The 14,688-nt window shown below is 48.3% G+C and overlaps 1 protein-coding gene across 1 annotated transcript; it reads left to right on the top strand.

The window, feature by feature from the left end:
• Window positions 1-2,925: 2,925 nt before the first annotated feature.
• Window positions 2,926-13,128, top strand: LOC144934808 (toxin MIT1-like). Its single transcript, XM_078860987.1, has 3 exons — window positions 2,926-3,175; window positions 7,209-7,334; window positions 10,194-13,128. Exons 1-3 carry the CDS (start codon window positions 3,101-3,103, stop codon window positions 10,329-10,331), a joined length of 339 nt encoding a protein of 112 aa, XP_078717113.1. The 5' UTR covers window positions 2,926-3,100; the 3' UTR covers window positions 10,332-13,128.
• The last annotated feature ends 1,560 nt before the right edge of the window (window positions 13,129-14,688 follow it).

Raw genomic sequence — 14,688 nt, 5'->3', positions numbered from 1 at the left:
AATGACAATAGTTTAAAGCGATTTGAAGCATGTTTTATTTTTTGGGGGGGGGGGGGGGAAGAGCTTTGTGACGTCATATTTGAGGGGGGGTCTGACTTTTTGTGACGCCGTGTGATGAGGGGGGGGGGGTCAAAAATCGTCCAAAATCGCGTGACGTCATTTATGGACGGCCCCTTATGCAATATAAAGGCAAGGGACCCCCCCCCCATTCCTCCCTCCTTATAGCCTGAACAGACTGCTGTTAGCGAGCACCTATTAAGGCCGGCAGGGTACACGAGGGGGTGGCTTGGCCAGCACCACGCCCGGCCGCCTTTGTCTCCCCCAGTTTGCGATGTTTACACACCGCACCAGGTACTCATTTGAGGCTGAGTCGGCCGAGGGGAGGCCCAGAACGGGTCGGATAAACATCACCGGTGTTGGCCGTGAGCTGGAATCAAACTTGGGTCGCCGGGTTCTGTCGAGCAGCGCGCTAACCACTGCGCCACCGCTCCGCACAATACAGTATACAACACGTGTAAGGGCTTACTTGGATTCTACGACCCAGAACACATTTCCGCACCCACCCGGCACACCACATCGACTAAGACGGTGACGAGATGTTAACTGCCTCGCCTGGTATACAGAGAAGGTCGTGGGATCGATCCCGACCCTGACGCCTGCTGCATATTTGGAGTTTGTATGTCTCTCTCTCCACGTGGTCGCGTGGCCTTTTCTCCGGGTCCTCCGGGTTATCCCTTCACATTTAAAAACACGAGTTTTAAAGAGTATGTGGCTGCTATACATTTCCACATGATAAACCACTTCGTTGAGCTATCATGTGGCCATGCGGTTTTTTCCCCCAATTTGAGTCATTTGCGGCGTTTTTTTTTATTTGGCAAATTCGGGATCACGTGGCTGACGACACAATGGAATAGCTTCGCTCTTCTTCGAATGACGTCACGGACACGTATGACGTCCAATGTGAACCAGACGGTGCCAAGTGCGGTATACGGGGTTTTTGTTGTTTGTGGTATTAAGCCGTTCTCTAACGCGCAGTGATTGTTCCACGGGCTCTCCGTGAGAGCATCGAATGCAGTGTTTTAACATCTCACGATTTGATAACGATGGTCCAAATGGAATATAAAACACATTCCTGCGGAGAGAGCTGGTAGGAACGTTGGGTTGCTCAGTCAATGGCCAGGTCAACGGCGGCGTGGTGTATTCCGCAAATATGGCCGACTGTGAGGGCGGGCACAAGCCGGCGTGAGTAGGTTAAACGTTGAGTTTTATAAGGGCACCACGGGGTGACCAGCCCCTCCCCACCCAGCCCCACCCCTCCCACCCCCCACCCAGCCCCTCCCCACCCAGTCCCACCCCTCCCATTTTTGGATGCACGACGGACGGACGGACACAATAATCCTCTGTGGGCTGGTGTAACCAGGAGGTCCCTACCAGTAAAAAGTTTTACGGGGTAAGACGACAAATGGAAGACCTTGCGAGGAAGAAGAAGAAGAACACCAATGAAGATGTCTCCTGTGCAAGTGTGAAACCCCACTTTTGTTAACGATCAATGTAACGGGACACCCACTGGCCCACAAAGTGATACAAATTTTATAGACCCAACGTGATGATAGGCGGAGCCGACCCCCGACCTGGATTGTAAGCCGAGTTTTATTAACACCCATCATTATCACCATTAGTCGTGATCTACCCACTGGTGGATGAAGGCTTCCCCAAACCGTCGCCATCACGATTTTGCGTGCAATAATAAGCTTGCTCCTTCCTGCGCACGAGCCGATCCCATCGCTCCATCTCCTCGGTGGATGAACTTTGTGGCGCGTTGCTTCCCAGCCCCATTCACCAACCCGCACTGGGCAGCGTGGTGAAGTATGACACACAACCCTCCTCCCCCCTCCGCATGACACCAAAACGGATTGAAGAGGGCTCTCAAACAGGCGGTGCATTAATACTCTTAGTTCTTTCGGTAAAGTCACGTAGGTAAAAAATGAAATGAAAATTAATAAAAAATAAAATAAAAATCACGACGTTTCGGAGGCAACACAAGTCTCCGTCATCAGGTGGGACCGTCACAGCCAGATTTGCTGCATCAAGTGGTGATGCATCAAGTGGTGATGCAGCAAATCTGGCTGTGACGGTCCCACCTGATGACGGAGACTTGTGTTGCCTCCGAAACGTCGTGATTTTTATTTTATTTTTATTAATTTTAATTTCATTTTTTACCTACGTGACTTTACCGAAAGAACTAAGAGTATGAAACCTTGCAGTCACGAAAGCTTCAAATCTAGAATTAGGCGGTGCATTGACAAAGGTGGCGAGATGTTAACTTCCTCGCCTGAGATACAGGATGTCGTGGGTTCGATCCCGACCCTGATGCCTGTTGTGTATTTGTAGTTTGAATGTTCTCCCCGTGCTCGCGTGGATTTTTATCCGGGTCCTCCGGTTTTTCCTTCCACATTGAAAAATGCGCGTGTGGAGCATTTGGCTGCTGCCGTACATTTCCACATGATAAGCCACTTCGTTGAGCTATCATTTGTGGCCAAGAGCTATAGAGCTCAGTGGGCTTACCTGGTTAAAAATGTAGTGTTTTAAAAACGGTTGTGCTTCTTCACATGTGTTGTTGTTGTTGTTGTGAGTGATGCTGCCAGCAGCAACAGCATCACCAAATAATTAGCTTTCATTGTTACTGCGCTTGCTGTATCGTTATTATGTTTCTTGAGCAGTGAGACACAGAGGGTCAGCAAGCACGCAAGTAGCCCGTGTAGCGAGCAGTGGTGATGCATTATTCATACACACGGCGGGTGTCATCCCTATTGGAGACTTGAGATGAAAGCGGCGTGGGAGGGCATCCACTCATTTGCTCATTGCATTGCGCCGTGGTGGTGATGATGATGATGATAACATATAAGAGGTGAGTTTTTGGAAGGAGGTAAAAATTGTCTGCCCGGTGTCTTGGGGAGAAAGAGAGAGAGAGAGAGCGTGCGTGCGTGCATCAGTAAATTACCAGGGTACAATTATACAGTATATATAGATTGTACGTGTACTGTAATCTATTAAGACACACAATTTTCCTTCTCAAGGATCAAGCGGTTGTTTTGCAACAATGAAAGTTACGCTCATCTTTGTGTCCCTGTTATGCACCCTCTGCTTTCTGACTGACGGCGCTGTCATCACTGGGGTAAGTTTCTTACTCTTGCTCTTCATGACAACCACACGTGCTTGTTGCATGCGGCAGTGGGGAGCGGTGGCGACCCGAGTTCCATTTCCCGCACGCGGTCAAAATCGGTAACGAATGTCTGAACTGGCCCCTGGTCTCTCCTAGGTCGACTCAGCCTTAAATGCGTACCTGAACCGCATCAGGCCACGGGGAGTGATGCTGGCCATCCAACCCCCTTTCGTGTGCTTCATAGGTGCTCGCTAACAGCACTTGCCCCCACTGTCTGTTAAAGGGTATGTGGTAGATCTATGACTTTGTTTGCATTGAGTATTCACTTCAATGTGCGTGCATGTAACTCCACCATCTGAAATATCAAACCCTTTAAATATGCAGCTGCTGCACTGATTCTCGCTGGAACATTTGCACTCTCTTACAACAACGTCTAAATAATTTAGAACCAAAGGATAGATTTTTGTTTTCTACCACAAACAACAACTTGGTTTTCTCTTTATCCACCGGCCACCGGAATTGTTGCATCCACCTTGGTGCGTGCAACCGCATTGATTGTGGCGATGTAATTTAGTTTATAAATACAGTGAGGCCTCGAATAACGCCGGTAAATACATTCCTTGTAAAGCACGCTGCCGCCACGCTACTGCATCATTCCACGTTCTGTATCGCTCCGCTCAGACGCGCAGCTCAACACAAGTAGTTCGTTGTCCAGCGCTCAGAAACCGCGTTATAATGGTACGCGTCCCGCGTTATAACGGGGTGCGTTCCAACGGGCGCGTTCCTCGTTGTAACGACCGCGTTCTGCGTTGTGCGAAAATGTCCCCTAATGGAAGAACCGCGTTATAGCGAAAACACGCCGTTTGAAACACGCGTTAATCGAGGACTTACCATACCCACAAGTCGTAGATTTAAATAGTCCAGTATTTTAAAAGAGAGACACTCTTTTAATCACTGTAACCTTTAGACTGAAGCTAGCTCCTTTGTCACTATCAACACAGAGGGACCCGCAGTGGTCATAGTTCATTCTGGAAGTGTTTGCAAAGAAATTATCATCAATCTTATCTGCGTTCACATATCACTCGCCAATGTTAGCCGTGGGCCAGTAACCAAACTCGGGTCCCTGGGTGCATGGCGCAGTGCGCCACCCGTTCACCAATCCACCACCGCTGAGTAGCCTTGCGAAAGTATGGTGAAACAACCCCTCCGTGAAGCGACACGGAGCCGACAGGCCTTCTTCGTCCAGCAGTGGATTGACAAAGACGCTGGAACGTTATGATGATTATTATGATCTGGTCTATACCTAATTCAAGCGCTCGTGATCCTTATGTGCTCTTCACCATTTACAATGTTGCGTGTTGAGAGTTAAGCTTAGTTTTCGATTTAAAGCTTTCGTGACTGCAGGGATTCATCTTCTTGGTTCTTTCGGTAAAGTCACGTAGAATGGAGGTCATAATAATTTTTAATAATTATAAGAATTATTTTTAATAATTATTTTTAATTATTTATAATAATTATTATTTTATTTTCTTGGTTCTTTCGGTAAAGTCACGTACCAAGAAGATGAATCCCTGCAGTCACGAAAGCTTTAAATCGAAATTTATTATTTTATTATTTCCATTCTACGTGACTTTACCGAAAGAACCAAGAAGAGTTCAGCTTAGGTTTAGAGAATGCTGCATCATGCACAGCGCTTCACAACTACGGAACAATTTCGCCTCTCTTCTTCCATCCGATGACTACTCACTCGCAATTAGGTTCCCGCAATAGCCTCGATTCATCGTTTGGAAAATCTAAACGTGTGTTTTTTGTATAATTGCATTCGAACTCAATTAGTCCTCATCTTGTTTAGATTGCCGATTTGTGAAAATATAATTATCATTAAATTTTGCATTATATCACGTACAATGTTAAGTGTTTATTGTTGAAATTTAAATGTTTTGCAACTGCTGTGTTGCCTGCTTTATTTTAGTGGAATTTATAACCAAGTCTCCCAAGTTTCAATGGCTCTCACCTGGTCATTCATGAAGGAGTCTTGCCTGTTACCTGTCTGCGTACTCTAGCTTCTGGATACACTAGTTGTGGGCTTCTCGGTGTGTCTTTGGCTGCTGAGTGCACTCGATGTTTTGGCGGCTGGGTATGCCACGTGTCAGAGATAACCGGGTGTCGCGTGCACTGTTGCTGGATGTAACGAGTACTGTGTACAAAATATGTTCAGTATTCATAATCAACGTTTTTGGGTTTAGATCGCGTTATTTATAAATGTGTCGTAACCCTCCACCACCCGACACGGCCAATCAGTAAAAATGTGTCACGTTGATAAAAGACAAATAGTTCACTGCTTTAGCCCACCGGTGTGTTGAAGCCACAACATTTACAATTTGAGTACGACGTTTCGCTGGTAATTGCATCCAGCATCATCGGGCAATTCGCCAGAATGGTGAGGCTCTGCTGTGTCTCCCGTTCTTATATAGAGCAGCAGCAGGGTGACGTCATCATTAACTCATTAACTATGTTCAGTATATTACGTGTTGGCTTTTCTGAGAATTGCGAGTCCTCTATGTCACCGGCTGGCTGTACAGGTGTACTTGGTGTACGATTTCTGGGTGCTCGGTGTGCAGTGTGTTGCCCGCTGACAATGCTGGGTGTACTGGCTGCTATGTGGTGTCAGTGTATTGGGTGCGTTACGCATTGAACGTTGGCTGCTGGGTATATTATCAGCTGCTGAGTGTGCCGAGTGTGCCGTGTTAGATGTTGGTGAGTATGTCATCTGCTCGGTGTTACTCTGTGTTGGCAGCTGGGTACGCTAGGTGCAGGGCGCTGGGTCTGCTTTGCGTTGACTGCTGTGTGTGCGGGTACACTGGGTGTCAGATGTGTTAAATGCTAAATACTGGGTGTGCTGGGTACAGATGTATATACACTGGAGGAGCTGTGATGGGTCGTTGTGTATTGTATGAGAAATCATCTGTTTTTTGCTGGGTGTACTATCTGCTGGGTGTGCAGGTCGACTCAGCCTTAAATCAGTACCTTGTGCCGTGTGTAAAAACATCGCCACTTGGGAGACGAAAACGGCCGGGCGTGGTGCTGGCCACCCACCCCCTCGTGTGCCATTCCGGCCCCTTCATAGGTGCTACTCGCTAACAGCACTTTCCCTAACAGTCTGTTAAGGCTACACACGAGCCTGGGCGGGGGAATATTTGTCTTTGGGTGTGTGCAGTGTTGTGGGGTTGGCTGGCCTGGGTGGCGAGATGTTAACTCTCTCGCTTGATTTACAGGAGGTTGAGGGTTCTATCCCGACCATGACACCTGCGGTATATTTGGAGTTTGCGTGGCTCTCTCCCCGTGCCCGTGTGGATTTTTCTCCGGGTCTTCCCTCCACATTTAGAAACATGCATTTCGAGTATTTGGCTGCGATAAACATCCACACGATAAGCCACTTCGTTGAGCTTTCATTTGTTTCTGAAAACGAGCTATATAACCCAGTGGGCCTTACTTGGTAAAATTTAAAATATACAGTATATAGTTTAGTAGACTGTACATTATAGGTCCTACTCGCTAATGGCACTTGCTCCAACAGTCTGTTACGACCTTTCGGTGGGTGATCTTTGTCTTTGGATGTGTGCAATGCTGTGGGGCTGGCTGGCGGGGCTGGTGGTTTAGGGGCCATCCACTTAGTCCGTGCGCATGGAGGGGGGAGGGGAGGGGGTTAACCCAAACGCGTAGCTTGCGTATGGGGGGGGGGGTCTACTGACAATAGGAAACGGGGGGGGAGGGTGAAGCCTCGATAATAATTTGTCTCCATTGGCCTTCAAATGAGTTAGATAGTCCGGAGGTGGACTATCTGTTTGCTTAAACACGTTCATATTATTAACCCTTGATCGTTTCTGCGTGGATTAAATATAGGCCGTTCTATAGGATTCGGGGGGGGGGGGGGGTGCGTCAAGCGTACGTACACAGATGGGAGTGGGGGGGGGGGTGTCTTCGTACTTGAATGTATGACCCCTTACGCTACGCGCTGCGTGCCTGCTGTGTGTGTGTGGTGCAGGCGTGCGAGAGAGACTCTCAGTGCCCCGCTGACACGTGCTGTGCAACGAGCCTGTGGCTGTGGGGACTTCGCGTGTGCACGCCGCTGGGGGGCAGGCAGGACCTGTGCCACCCGTACAGCCACAAGGTGACGATACCCCCCATCCACCGCCACCCACCGCCACCCACCCATCACTGCTCTGGCTAGCTCCGCCACGTATTCGCACTCATTTTCATTTTGTTCCGGCCCTCCGCACTGCCGATGCACCTTGTGAAAGACCACCGCATCTACTGCGCAAACCGTGGCAGATGCGGATACCCCGATGCACAAGTGGCAAATTAAGTGCGCGACTGTGGTCATCCAGAACAGAGCGTACAACGTATAACGACGCAATGTCCGAACCGCAAATACGAAGGGGACATCAACAGCGATGCACTCCGCTGCTCCTGACGCGGTTGTCTGGCTTGACCACCTCGATGTGAAATTGTACGTTGTTGTTGTGCATCTTCTACATCAGCCATACGAAAGACTACCATCATAAACATCATCATCATTGTCATACACAAACATCTCCCAAATAGTATTTTTTATAGACTTTTGGGGCAAGTGCTGTTAGCGAGCACCTATTAAGGCCGGGCACGGAACACGATGATGTAGGTGCCCTATAACCGGCTACCCCACGCCCAGATTGCCATTATAATCATCATCACCATAAAATCACTGTCATTATTACGACCGCTATGGGATGCAATTAGCATGAATGACGCGAAATAAAAAGAAAGTATTATATAGTTTTTATCATTACTGCCACATTTTCTCGACAAATATACAAATGTATACGGGGGCCTAAGCCTTCAGAAAGGAACGGAGGGGGGACGGGGGGAGGGGCTTGGCCCCCTAAAGCCCCCCGCCCGCCATCCCCCCAAAGCTGTGGGATTGCCCGCATGCACAGCTCAGTGTTGAAAAGCAATTCTAACACTTTCTGTAAGTGACGAGGCACTCATCAGACAGGAGAGCGACAGGGTAATCGTGCACACAGGCGGTGGTTTCCAGACCATTGCCTCGCCTCGGTCCTCCCGTCATCCCGAGCATGTCACAGCAGTCGGCAGTGATGGATATACTTGCACTGATGATTCCTAAACAAGGGTGAAACCAGTGGAGTCGCCTCATTACTTCCCCCCCCCCCCCCCCCGTGTAGCCCCCAAACTCTGGAACTCTCCCTCCTCCGAGATGTCTTGCGAGACATTTTTGTTTAAAAGCTCATCTTCAAATTTGTTTAAATGTTATCAAATTCGGCTAAATGGGTAATTATTTTTGTTGTCCGCGTCTTAGTTTTTCGTTTCACGAGTTCTTTTTCATGCCGAGTGCCTGTTTCTTTCCTGAACAGTGCTTTGAGATCCGCAATGCAAGGCGATTCATGTATCTAACATCATTGCCCTGCGCTGTCAAAATGGGAACACTTTTGTTGTTGTTACTATTTGCGGTCTAAATGTATATGCGGCTTGATGATATCATATGCCACACCAGGCATGATCATATTTTCGGCTGTAAATAAACTATCTGTTGTGGTGTCGTATTATATCTACTTGCACTGCTTAGCTCCTGATCATATTGACATCGACATGAATAGAATTGCATCATTAAGCAGGACCCTCTTAAAAAGAGTTAAGACTCAATGACTATTTCCTGGGTTAAATAAAGGTCATTATTATTTATATTTGCTGCATTGTCCATTATACTTTCAAGATCATGGCTCTGCAAAAAAAATGTTGCACTTTTCTCAGCCAATTACCCATGTCATATTTCAACTAGAATTTTTCTAAATCACATATTCATGCGATGAAGTTAACATATGAAATACATTATAAGCACAAATTGCTAAATTCTAACAGCTTTCGTCATTAAACACCATCTTGTAATAGGGGAAAAAAAACTCCACATGTAAGGCAGGGTTAATGATGAGGGTCGGTTTTTTTCATTTTCTTTTTACAGCACTGCTAACGCGGCTTTCCTGATTTTTTTATTATTTAAATTTTAGCGTTAATTAGAGCATTCATATATACAATATTGCTTAACACAGCTCGTTCCAGCTCAGGCAAATTTGTCTGATATATAAAAAAAAAGTTTCCCTGTCAACAACCACAGGGCCTCATGAAAGGGGTTAGGTGTTCGCAAAGACCTGGAAGCCTTTTCCACGCGAACGCCTGTTGATAATTTCACGTGGGATGCGATGATGAGAGTTTTATCTTGATTTCATTTTAAGAACGTCAAGTATCCCTTGCCCCTGAAAGTACTGCAAACAGATACGATCAATTTAACACTCACCCTTTCACGACCAATATTATTCATACGTGTTTTTTGGTTAGATCACGTAAATATAAATGTGTCGTCATCCCACCACCATCCGACACAGCCAATTAGTAAGGTTTGTCACGTGAACAAAAACTCTAGCAAATCGCCTGATGAAGCTGGTTGTAATCGCCAGCGAAAAAGTCGTACTCAAATTGTAATTGTTACAGGTTTACTCTCCATCACACCGATGTGCTGAAGTAGTGACTAACTGTCACGTTTCATATTTACGCGATCTAATCCAAAAATCCTTTCCCATGAATATTATGTCAAATAAACTCAAGTTCACTTTACCGGTCAATCTGGGAGATCGACGTATTACGTGTGTACGTTGAACTTCTTTCGCACCGCACGTAGCCATCCGTGCTGATCGGAGGTGCGGGCGAGCCGGGGGGGGGTGTGTAAGGACAACAACAATAACAACGACGAAATAAAACACCAAAAATCAGACGCGTCGAAATTTGGTGAATTCTCACGACGAGACACCCCCGGGGCTGAAACCACGCGAGCCTGTGCCACGCCACGAGAGGCGCGCACACTCACACACACCGCGCGAAATGTGTGTCGCCTCTCCTCCACAAAGTTGGGTGACCTGACGATGTTGTTGCTGTTGCTGCTGCTGCAACTTTACGACGTCGCTTTCCGTGAGCGTCGCAGGTGCCGTATTGGGGCCGACGCCGGCACCACGTGTGCCCCTGCCTGCCGAGCCTCGCGTGCGTCCGCTCTCCGCCGGTGACCGGCCGCTACCGCTGCTCCTCCAGCTTCAGCATCATCGAGGGCCTCATCTACAACTGACGAAGCGTCGACCGGGGCGCGACTTGGCGGACAGCGGCTTGCGCAGCGCACGAAACGGCCACAGGGCACTTCGCTATGACCGCCATCGCCAGCCATCGCCTCTCCGACGGCTGATCATGAATCACTCAACTCCATATATTACTTTTCGATTTAAAGCTTTCGTGACTGCAGGGATTCATCTCCTTGGTTCTTTCGGTAAAGACACGTAGAAGGGAAATAATACAATAATAAAAATAAAACATAATAAAATACAATTCTCACGACGTTTCGGCCACAACGCAAGTAGCCGTCCTCAGGTGAAGAACAGGTCTGTCGGAAAGACAGCGTCTGAATGACGCATCTACGGCGCAGTTTGTCAATCCACCGCTGGATGAGAGCCCCCCTTCTTTCGCACCGCGCGTAGCCGAGCGTGCTTCTCGGAGGTGCGGGGGTTAGGACAACACTGAACACACAGAAAAGCAGTTCAGTGGTCCATACTTCACCATCGATGGTCAGCGGAGGGTTTGGCGAAGGAGGGGGGGGAGGACAGAGGAGCACATATAGCACGACACACAAAATGTATGTTTACTTCTCTGCCCTCTGCTGCCCACAACATAAACCCCTGCAGCCTATAACACAGGTTGCGCGTGGCGGTCGTCCATCCAAGGCACTGTATCGTGGCTCAAAAGATCTGCTGAGCTTGTAAGAACTGATGAGATCAGGTGCATTGTGAGTGATTTAATCATGCGCCCTCCAAATGTTCAATATTTATGAAGCCCTGTATGAGCAAAGCAGGCCACACTGGCTCATTAGGCGACTAAGCAATGAACGGAGTCGGTTCAAGGGTCAGGTCACGTGCAGTTCAGTCACCTGTCGAGTCCATTCAGGTTCATAGTCAAGTGGTGAATTGGAAACTAAAATATAAAGCCATTTGAAGCCTCTATTGTTAACCCTGGTCTATATGTACATTTATTTATATGCACAGTGCGTTTGCGTGTATGTCGTAATCGTGGAGCGAATTATATAAGCCGTGCCGCTGCTTTACGACGTCGAGTATTTGCTGTCAGTGGCGTGCTTGTCAGTCCGCGAGTACGATCACCTCCAAGGCGTCATCGCCTGTCAAAAGGCGTTGATGCCATCGCACCTCAACGCCAACTCTCCCCGACCCTTCCGCCTGATGCCGCAGCCGCTACCCCAGTGGCGACCTTCGAGATCAGGCCTCTCGCAGTCTCCCACCGCCCGCTCTTAGGTGTCCCCCTCCCCCCCCTCGGTCGCCGGACTCACGGAGGCCACTCCGATGCTACGGCAGTCTCTGTGTCGGCTCTCCTCGATCCTGGACATGTCCCACCCAGCACAACCTTTGTGTTGTTGTTGTTGCTTAATGCTATCGAAACGCTTACCTCCGATGTTGTCATTAGGGACTTTCCCCATTGCTTACCGCAGTATAACAGTAAACAATAATGGGGCGCCACGGTGGCGAGATGTTGACTACCTCGCCCGGTATACATACAGGAGGTTGTGGGTTCTATCCCGACCCTGACTACGCCTGTTGCATATTTGGAGTCTGTGTGTCTCTCTCCCCGTGCCGGCGTGGTTTTTTCTCTGGGTCCTCTGGGTCCTCTGGGTCCTCCGGGTTTCCCCTCCACATTTAGAAACGTGCATTTAGAGTATTTGGCTGCTATACATTTCAACGTGATAAGCCACTTCGTTGAGCTATCATTTGTGGCCAGGTCGCTTCTGAAAAAAAGCTGTATAGCGCAGTGGACCTCACCTGGTAAAATAAAAATAAAAAATTAGTTGATACTGTGGTTTAGTAAATGCAGGAAGGAACTACATACACATTGTATCTGAATATTCAGACATGGGTCACCCCAAACAATAAAACGCGTCTACAGTAGGCACAAGTACAGCCTTTAAAAAAGAAAATCAATCCACTGCTGAATGAGGGTCTCTACACACTGTGAGGGTTGTTTGACCATACTTCACCACTTTGGTCAGTGCGGCTACCCGAGTTCAATTCCCACTCCCGGCCACCAACACCAGTGACGATTATCCAAAGCAGTCCTGGGCTTCTCCCTTGGTGGACGCAGCCTCAAACGAGTAAGCGGGTGTGGTGTCTGAAACGTCGCCACTGGGGAGACAAAGGCGTCAGGGGCGAGGTGGTGACCACCCCACCCCCTCGCGTGCCGTGTCGGCCTTCATAGGTGCTTCTCGCTCACGGAACTTGCCCCAACAGTCTGCTAAGGCTATACGGGAGATCTTTGTCCTTGGAGCACAGGACAGTACAAGAATCGCACTGCCCTCTGCTGACGACCGCGTGGCCTCGCAGCCGACTTTTTTACCCCATCCGGGCCCTATCCAACCTCAACTCTGCTTATCTTAACCTGCCCTCCGAGCAAAGAATCATTCAAAATCTTGCCACGTATATACCGTGAGCACAGCAGTAAATAAAGGTTTCCTTGAACCCATTTAATGGCACCATTGGAACCTCATTTGCCAGTATTTTGCTAATGGCAAATGAGGTTCCAATGGTGTAAATGCTTACCCCGAGCTCTCATACTCTGATGGTGCATTGTCTTTGAGTTGTGCGCCTTTTGGCGTCATCTGGTCCAACACCATGTGAGACTAGGCTCGAAAAAAGCTGTCTCGGGTGTGGACCAATCAATTTCAAGGACAGTGCATACATTGTCAGAGTTATGTTTTTTTTTGCATTCCGACTGCAGGTATTGTGGTCAATGCAAACATGCCTCCTTGTAAAAAAAGGTGTCAGTTTTGTTGCCAGATAAAAGGGTAAAAAAACAATTATCAACCCATTTAATGGGTTGAAGGGAACTTGCATGTATGACTGATGTGCTTGTAAATAAAACTATTACTGGAGGCACGCGACCTCCTGGCATGGTTTCGTTTTGCAGCAACGACGACGACAAACAAACAAAACAACAAATCTCACGCGTGCCGGAAATATTGAATTTGTGCAAATTATACACCGAGAAACTCGCATCTGCATGCTGCGCGCAGCCTCAGGCAAGGACACGCGTGGACGTGAATGCAGCCTCCTTGCGTCTGGAACGCAACAAAGACAAAGGTCCCCCCCCCCAGTGTAGACTCAACAGACTATTGGGGCAAGTGCTGTGAGCGAGCAGCTATAGAGGCCGGAGCGACACACGAGGGGATGGGTGGCCGGCAACCACGCCCGACCGCATTTGCCTCAACCAGTGGCGATGTCTACACACCGCACCAGGTATAGTTACTTGAGGTCGAGTCGACGTAGGGGAGGTCCAGGACCGGTTCAGATAATCGTCACGGGTGCTGGTCATATTCGGAAATCGAACTCGGGTCGCCAGGTTCGTAGGGCAGTGCGCTAACCACTACGCCAAATGCACACCCTCAACTCCCCAAATATCCCCCATATAACCCTTAACAGGCTTAGGGCAAGTGCGGTTAGCGGGCACCTATGAAGACTGGCACGGTACACGAGGCGGTGGGTGACCAACACCACGCCCGACCGCCTTTGTCTCAACCAGCGGCGATGTTTACACACCGCACCAGGTACTCATTTGGGGCTGAGTCGACCTAGGGGAGGTCCAGGACCCGGTTCAGATAATCGTCATCTGTGTTGGCCGTGAGCGAGAGTCGAACTCGGGTTCGTAGGGCAGTGCAACCCCCGCCCCCCACCTCCCCACGCACAACTTGCACAACCTGCCGATTCATCCATTCATTAATTTACCTTTGAACATGCCGAGAATTCTCGACGAGCGAACGTCCACTCGGGAACGATCACATTTGCATCAGAGCGAGCTATTCGCGAGGTTTCATATTTTTGTTTGTTTGATTTAAAAATATATTTAAAGAGGTGAACACGATATGCAGAATAGATGCGTCGTGACCCCGTGAAATGTGCACTCCGCGTGTGTGTACGCATACGGCTGGCCACTGATACTATAACAGTTCACAGGCTTAATATTGATCATTTCCGCGGAGAGGGCAACTACACGATAATCAACTTCGTTGAGCTATCATTTGGGGCCAGGTCGCTTCTGAAAAACAAGTTAATAGCTCAGTGGGCTTTACCTGGTAAGATAAAATAACAATAGTTTTGTTTCATTTGTATATATTTTAAAGTGGTTTGTTTACCTTTCCTATACTTTGCAATCTTATCGTGTTTTTGTATTGTTTGTTGTTTTAACGATATGACCCGCCCCGCCTGGACATCTATGAAAAATAGCTTTATATAGCTCATGGGATACTTCCAGTATAAATAAACATTCTGATAGGAAAGCCGCATTGAGTCTCAAGACTCTTTTTCAAGAGGGTCTTGCCGAGTGTTCGCAGTCGGCATCGATGCCCGCTGTGCGTTATCCCGATTGAGTAATTGTGG

This window comes from Lampetra fluviatilis, chromosome 11 (assembly GCF_964198595.1).
Source record: "Lampetra fluviatilis chromosome 11, kcLamFluv1.1, whole genome shotgun sequence".
Taxonomy (NCBI): Eukaryota; Metazoa; Chordata; class Hyperoartia; order Petromyzontiformes; family Petromyzontidae; genus Lampetra; species Lampetra fluviatilis.
This window is presented reverse-complemented; position numbering and strand designations above follow the sequence as displayed.

Bases quoted from the DNA above. Each gene is read 5' to 3' on its own strand.
- LOC144934808 (XM_078860987.1), top strand. From the start codon at position 3,101: ATGAAAGTTACGCTCATCTTTGTGTCCCTGTTATGCACCCTCTGCTTT. The intron at 3,176-7,208 runs GTAAGTTTCTTA...TGTGTGGTGCAG, and splicing joins ACGGCGCTGTCATCACTGGG to GCGTGCGAGAGAGACTCTCA. The intron at 7,335-10,193 runs GTGACGATACCC...TGAGCGTCGCAG, and splicing joins GCCACCCGTACAGCCACAAG to GTGCCGTATTGGGGCCGACG.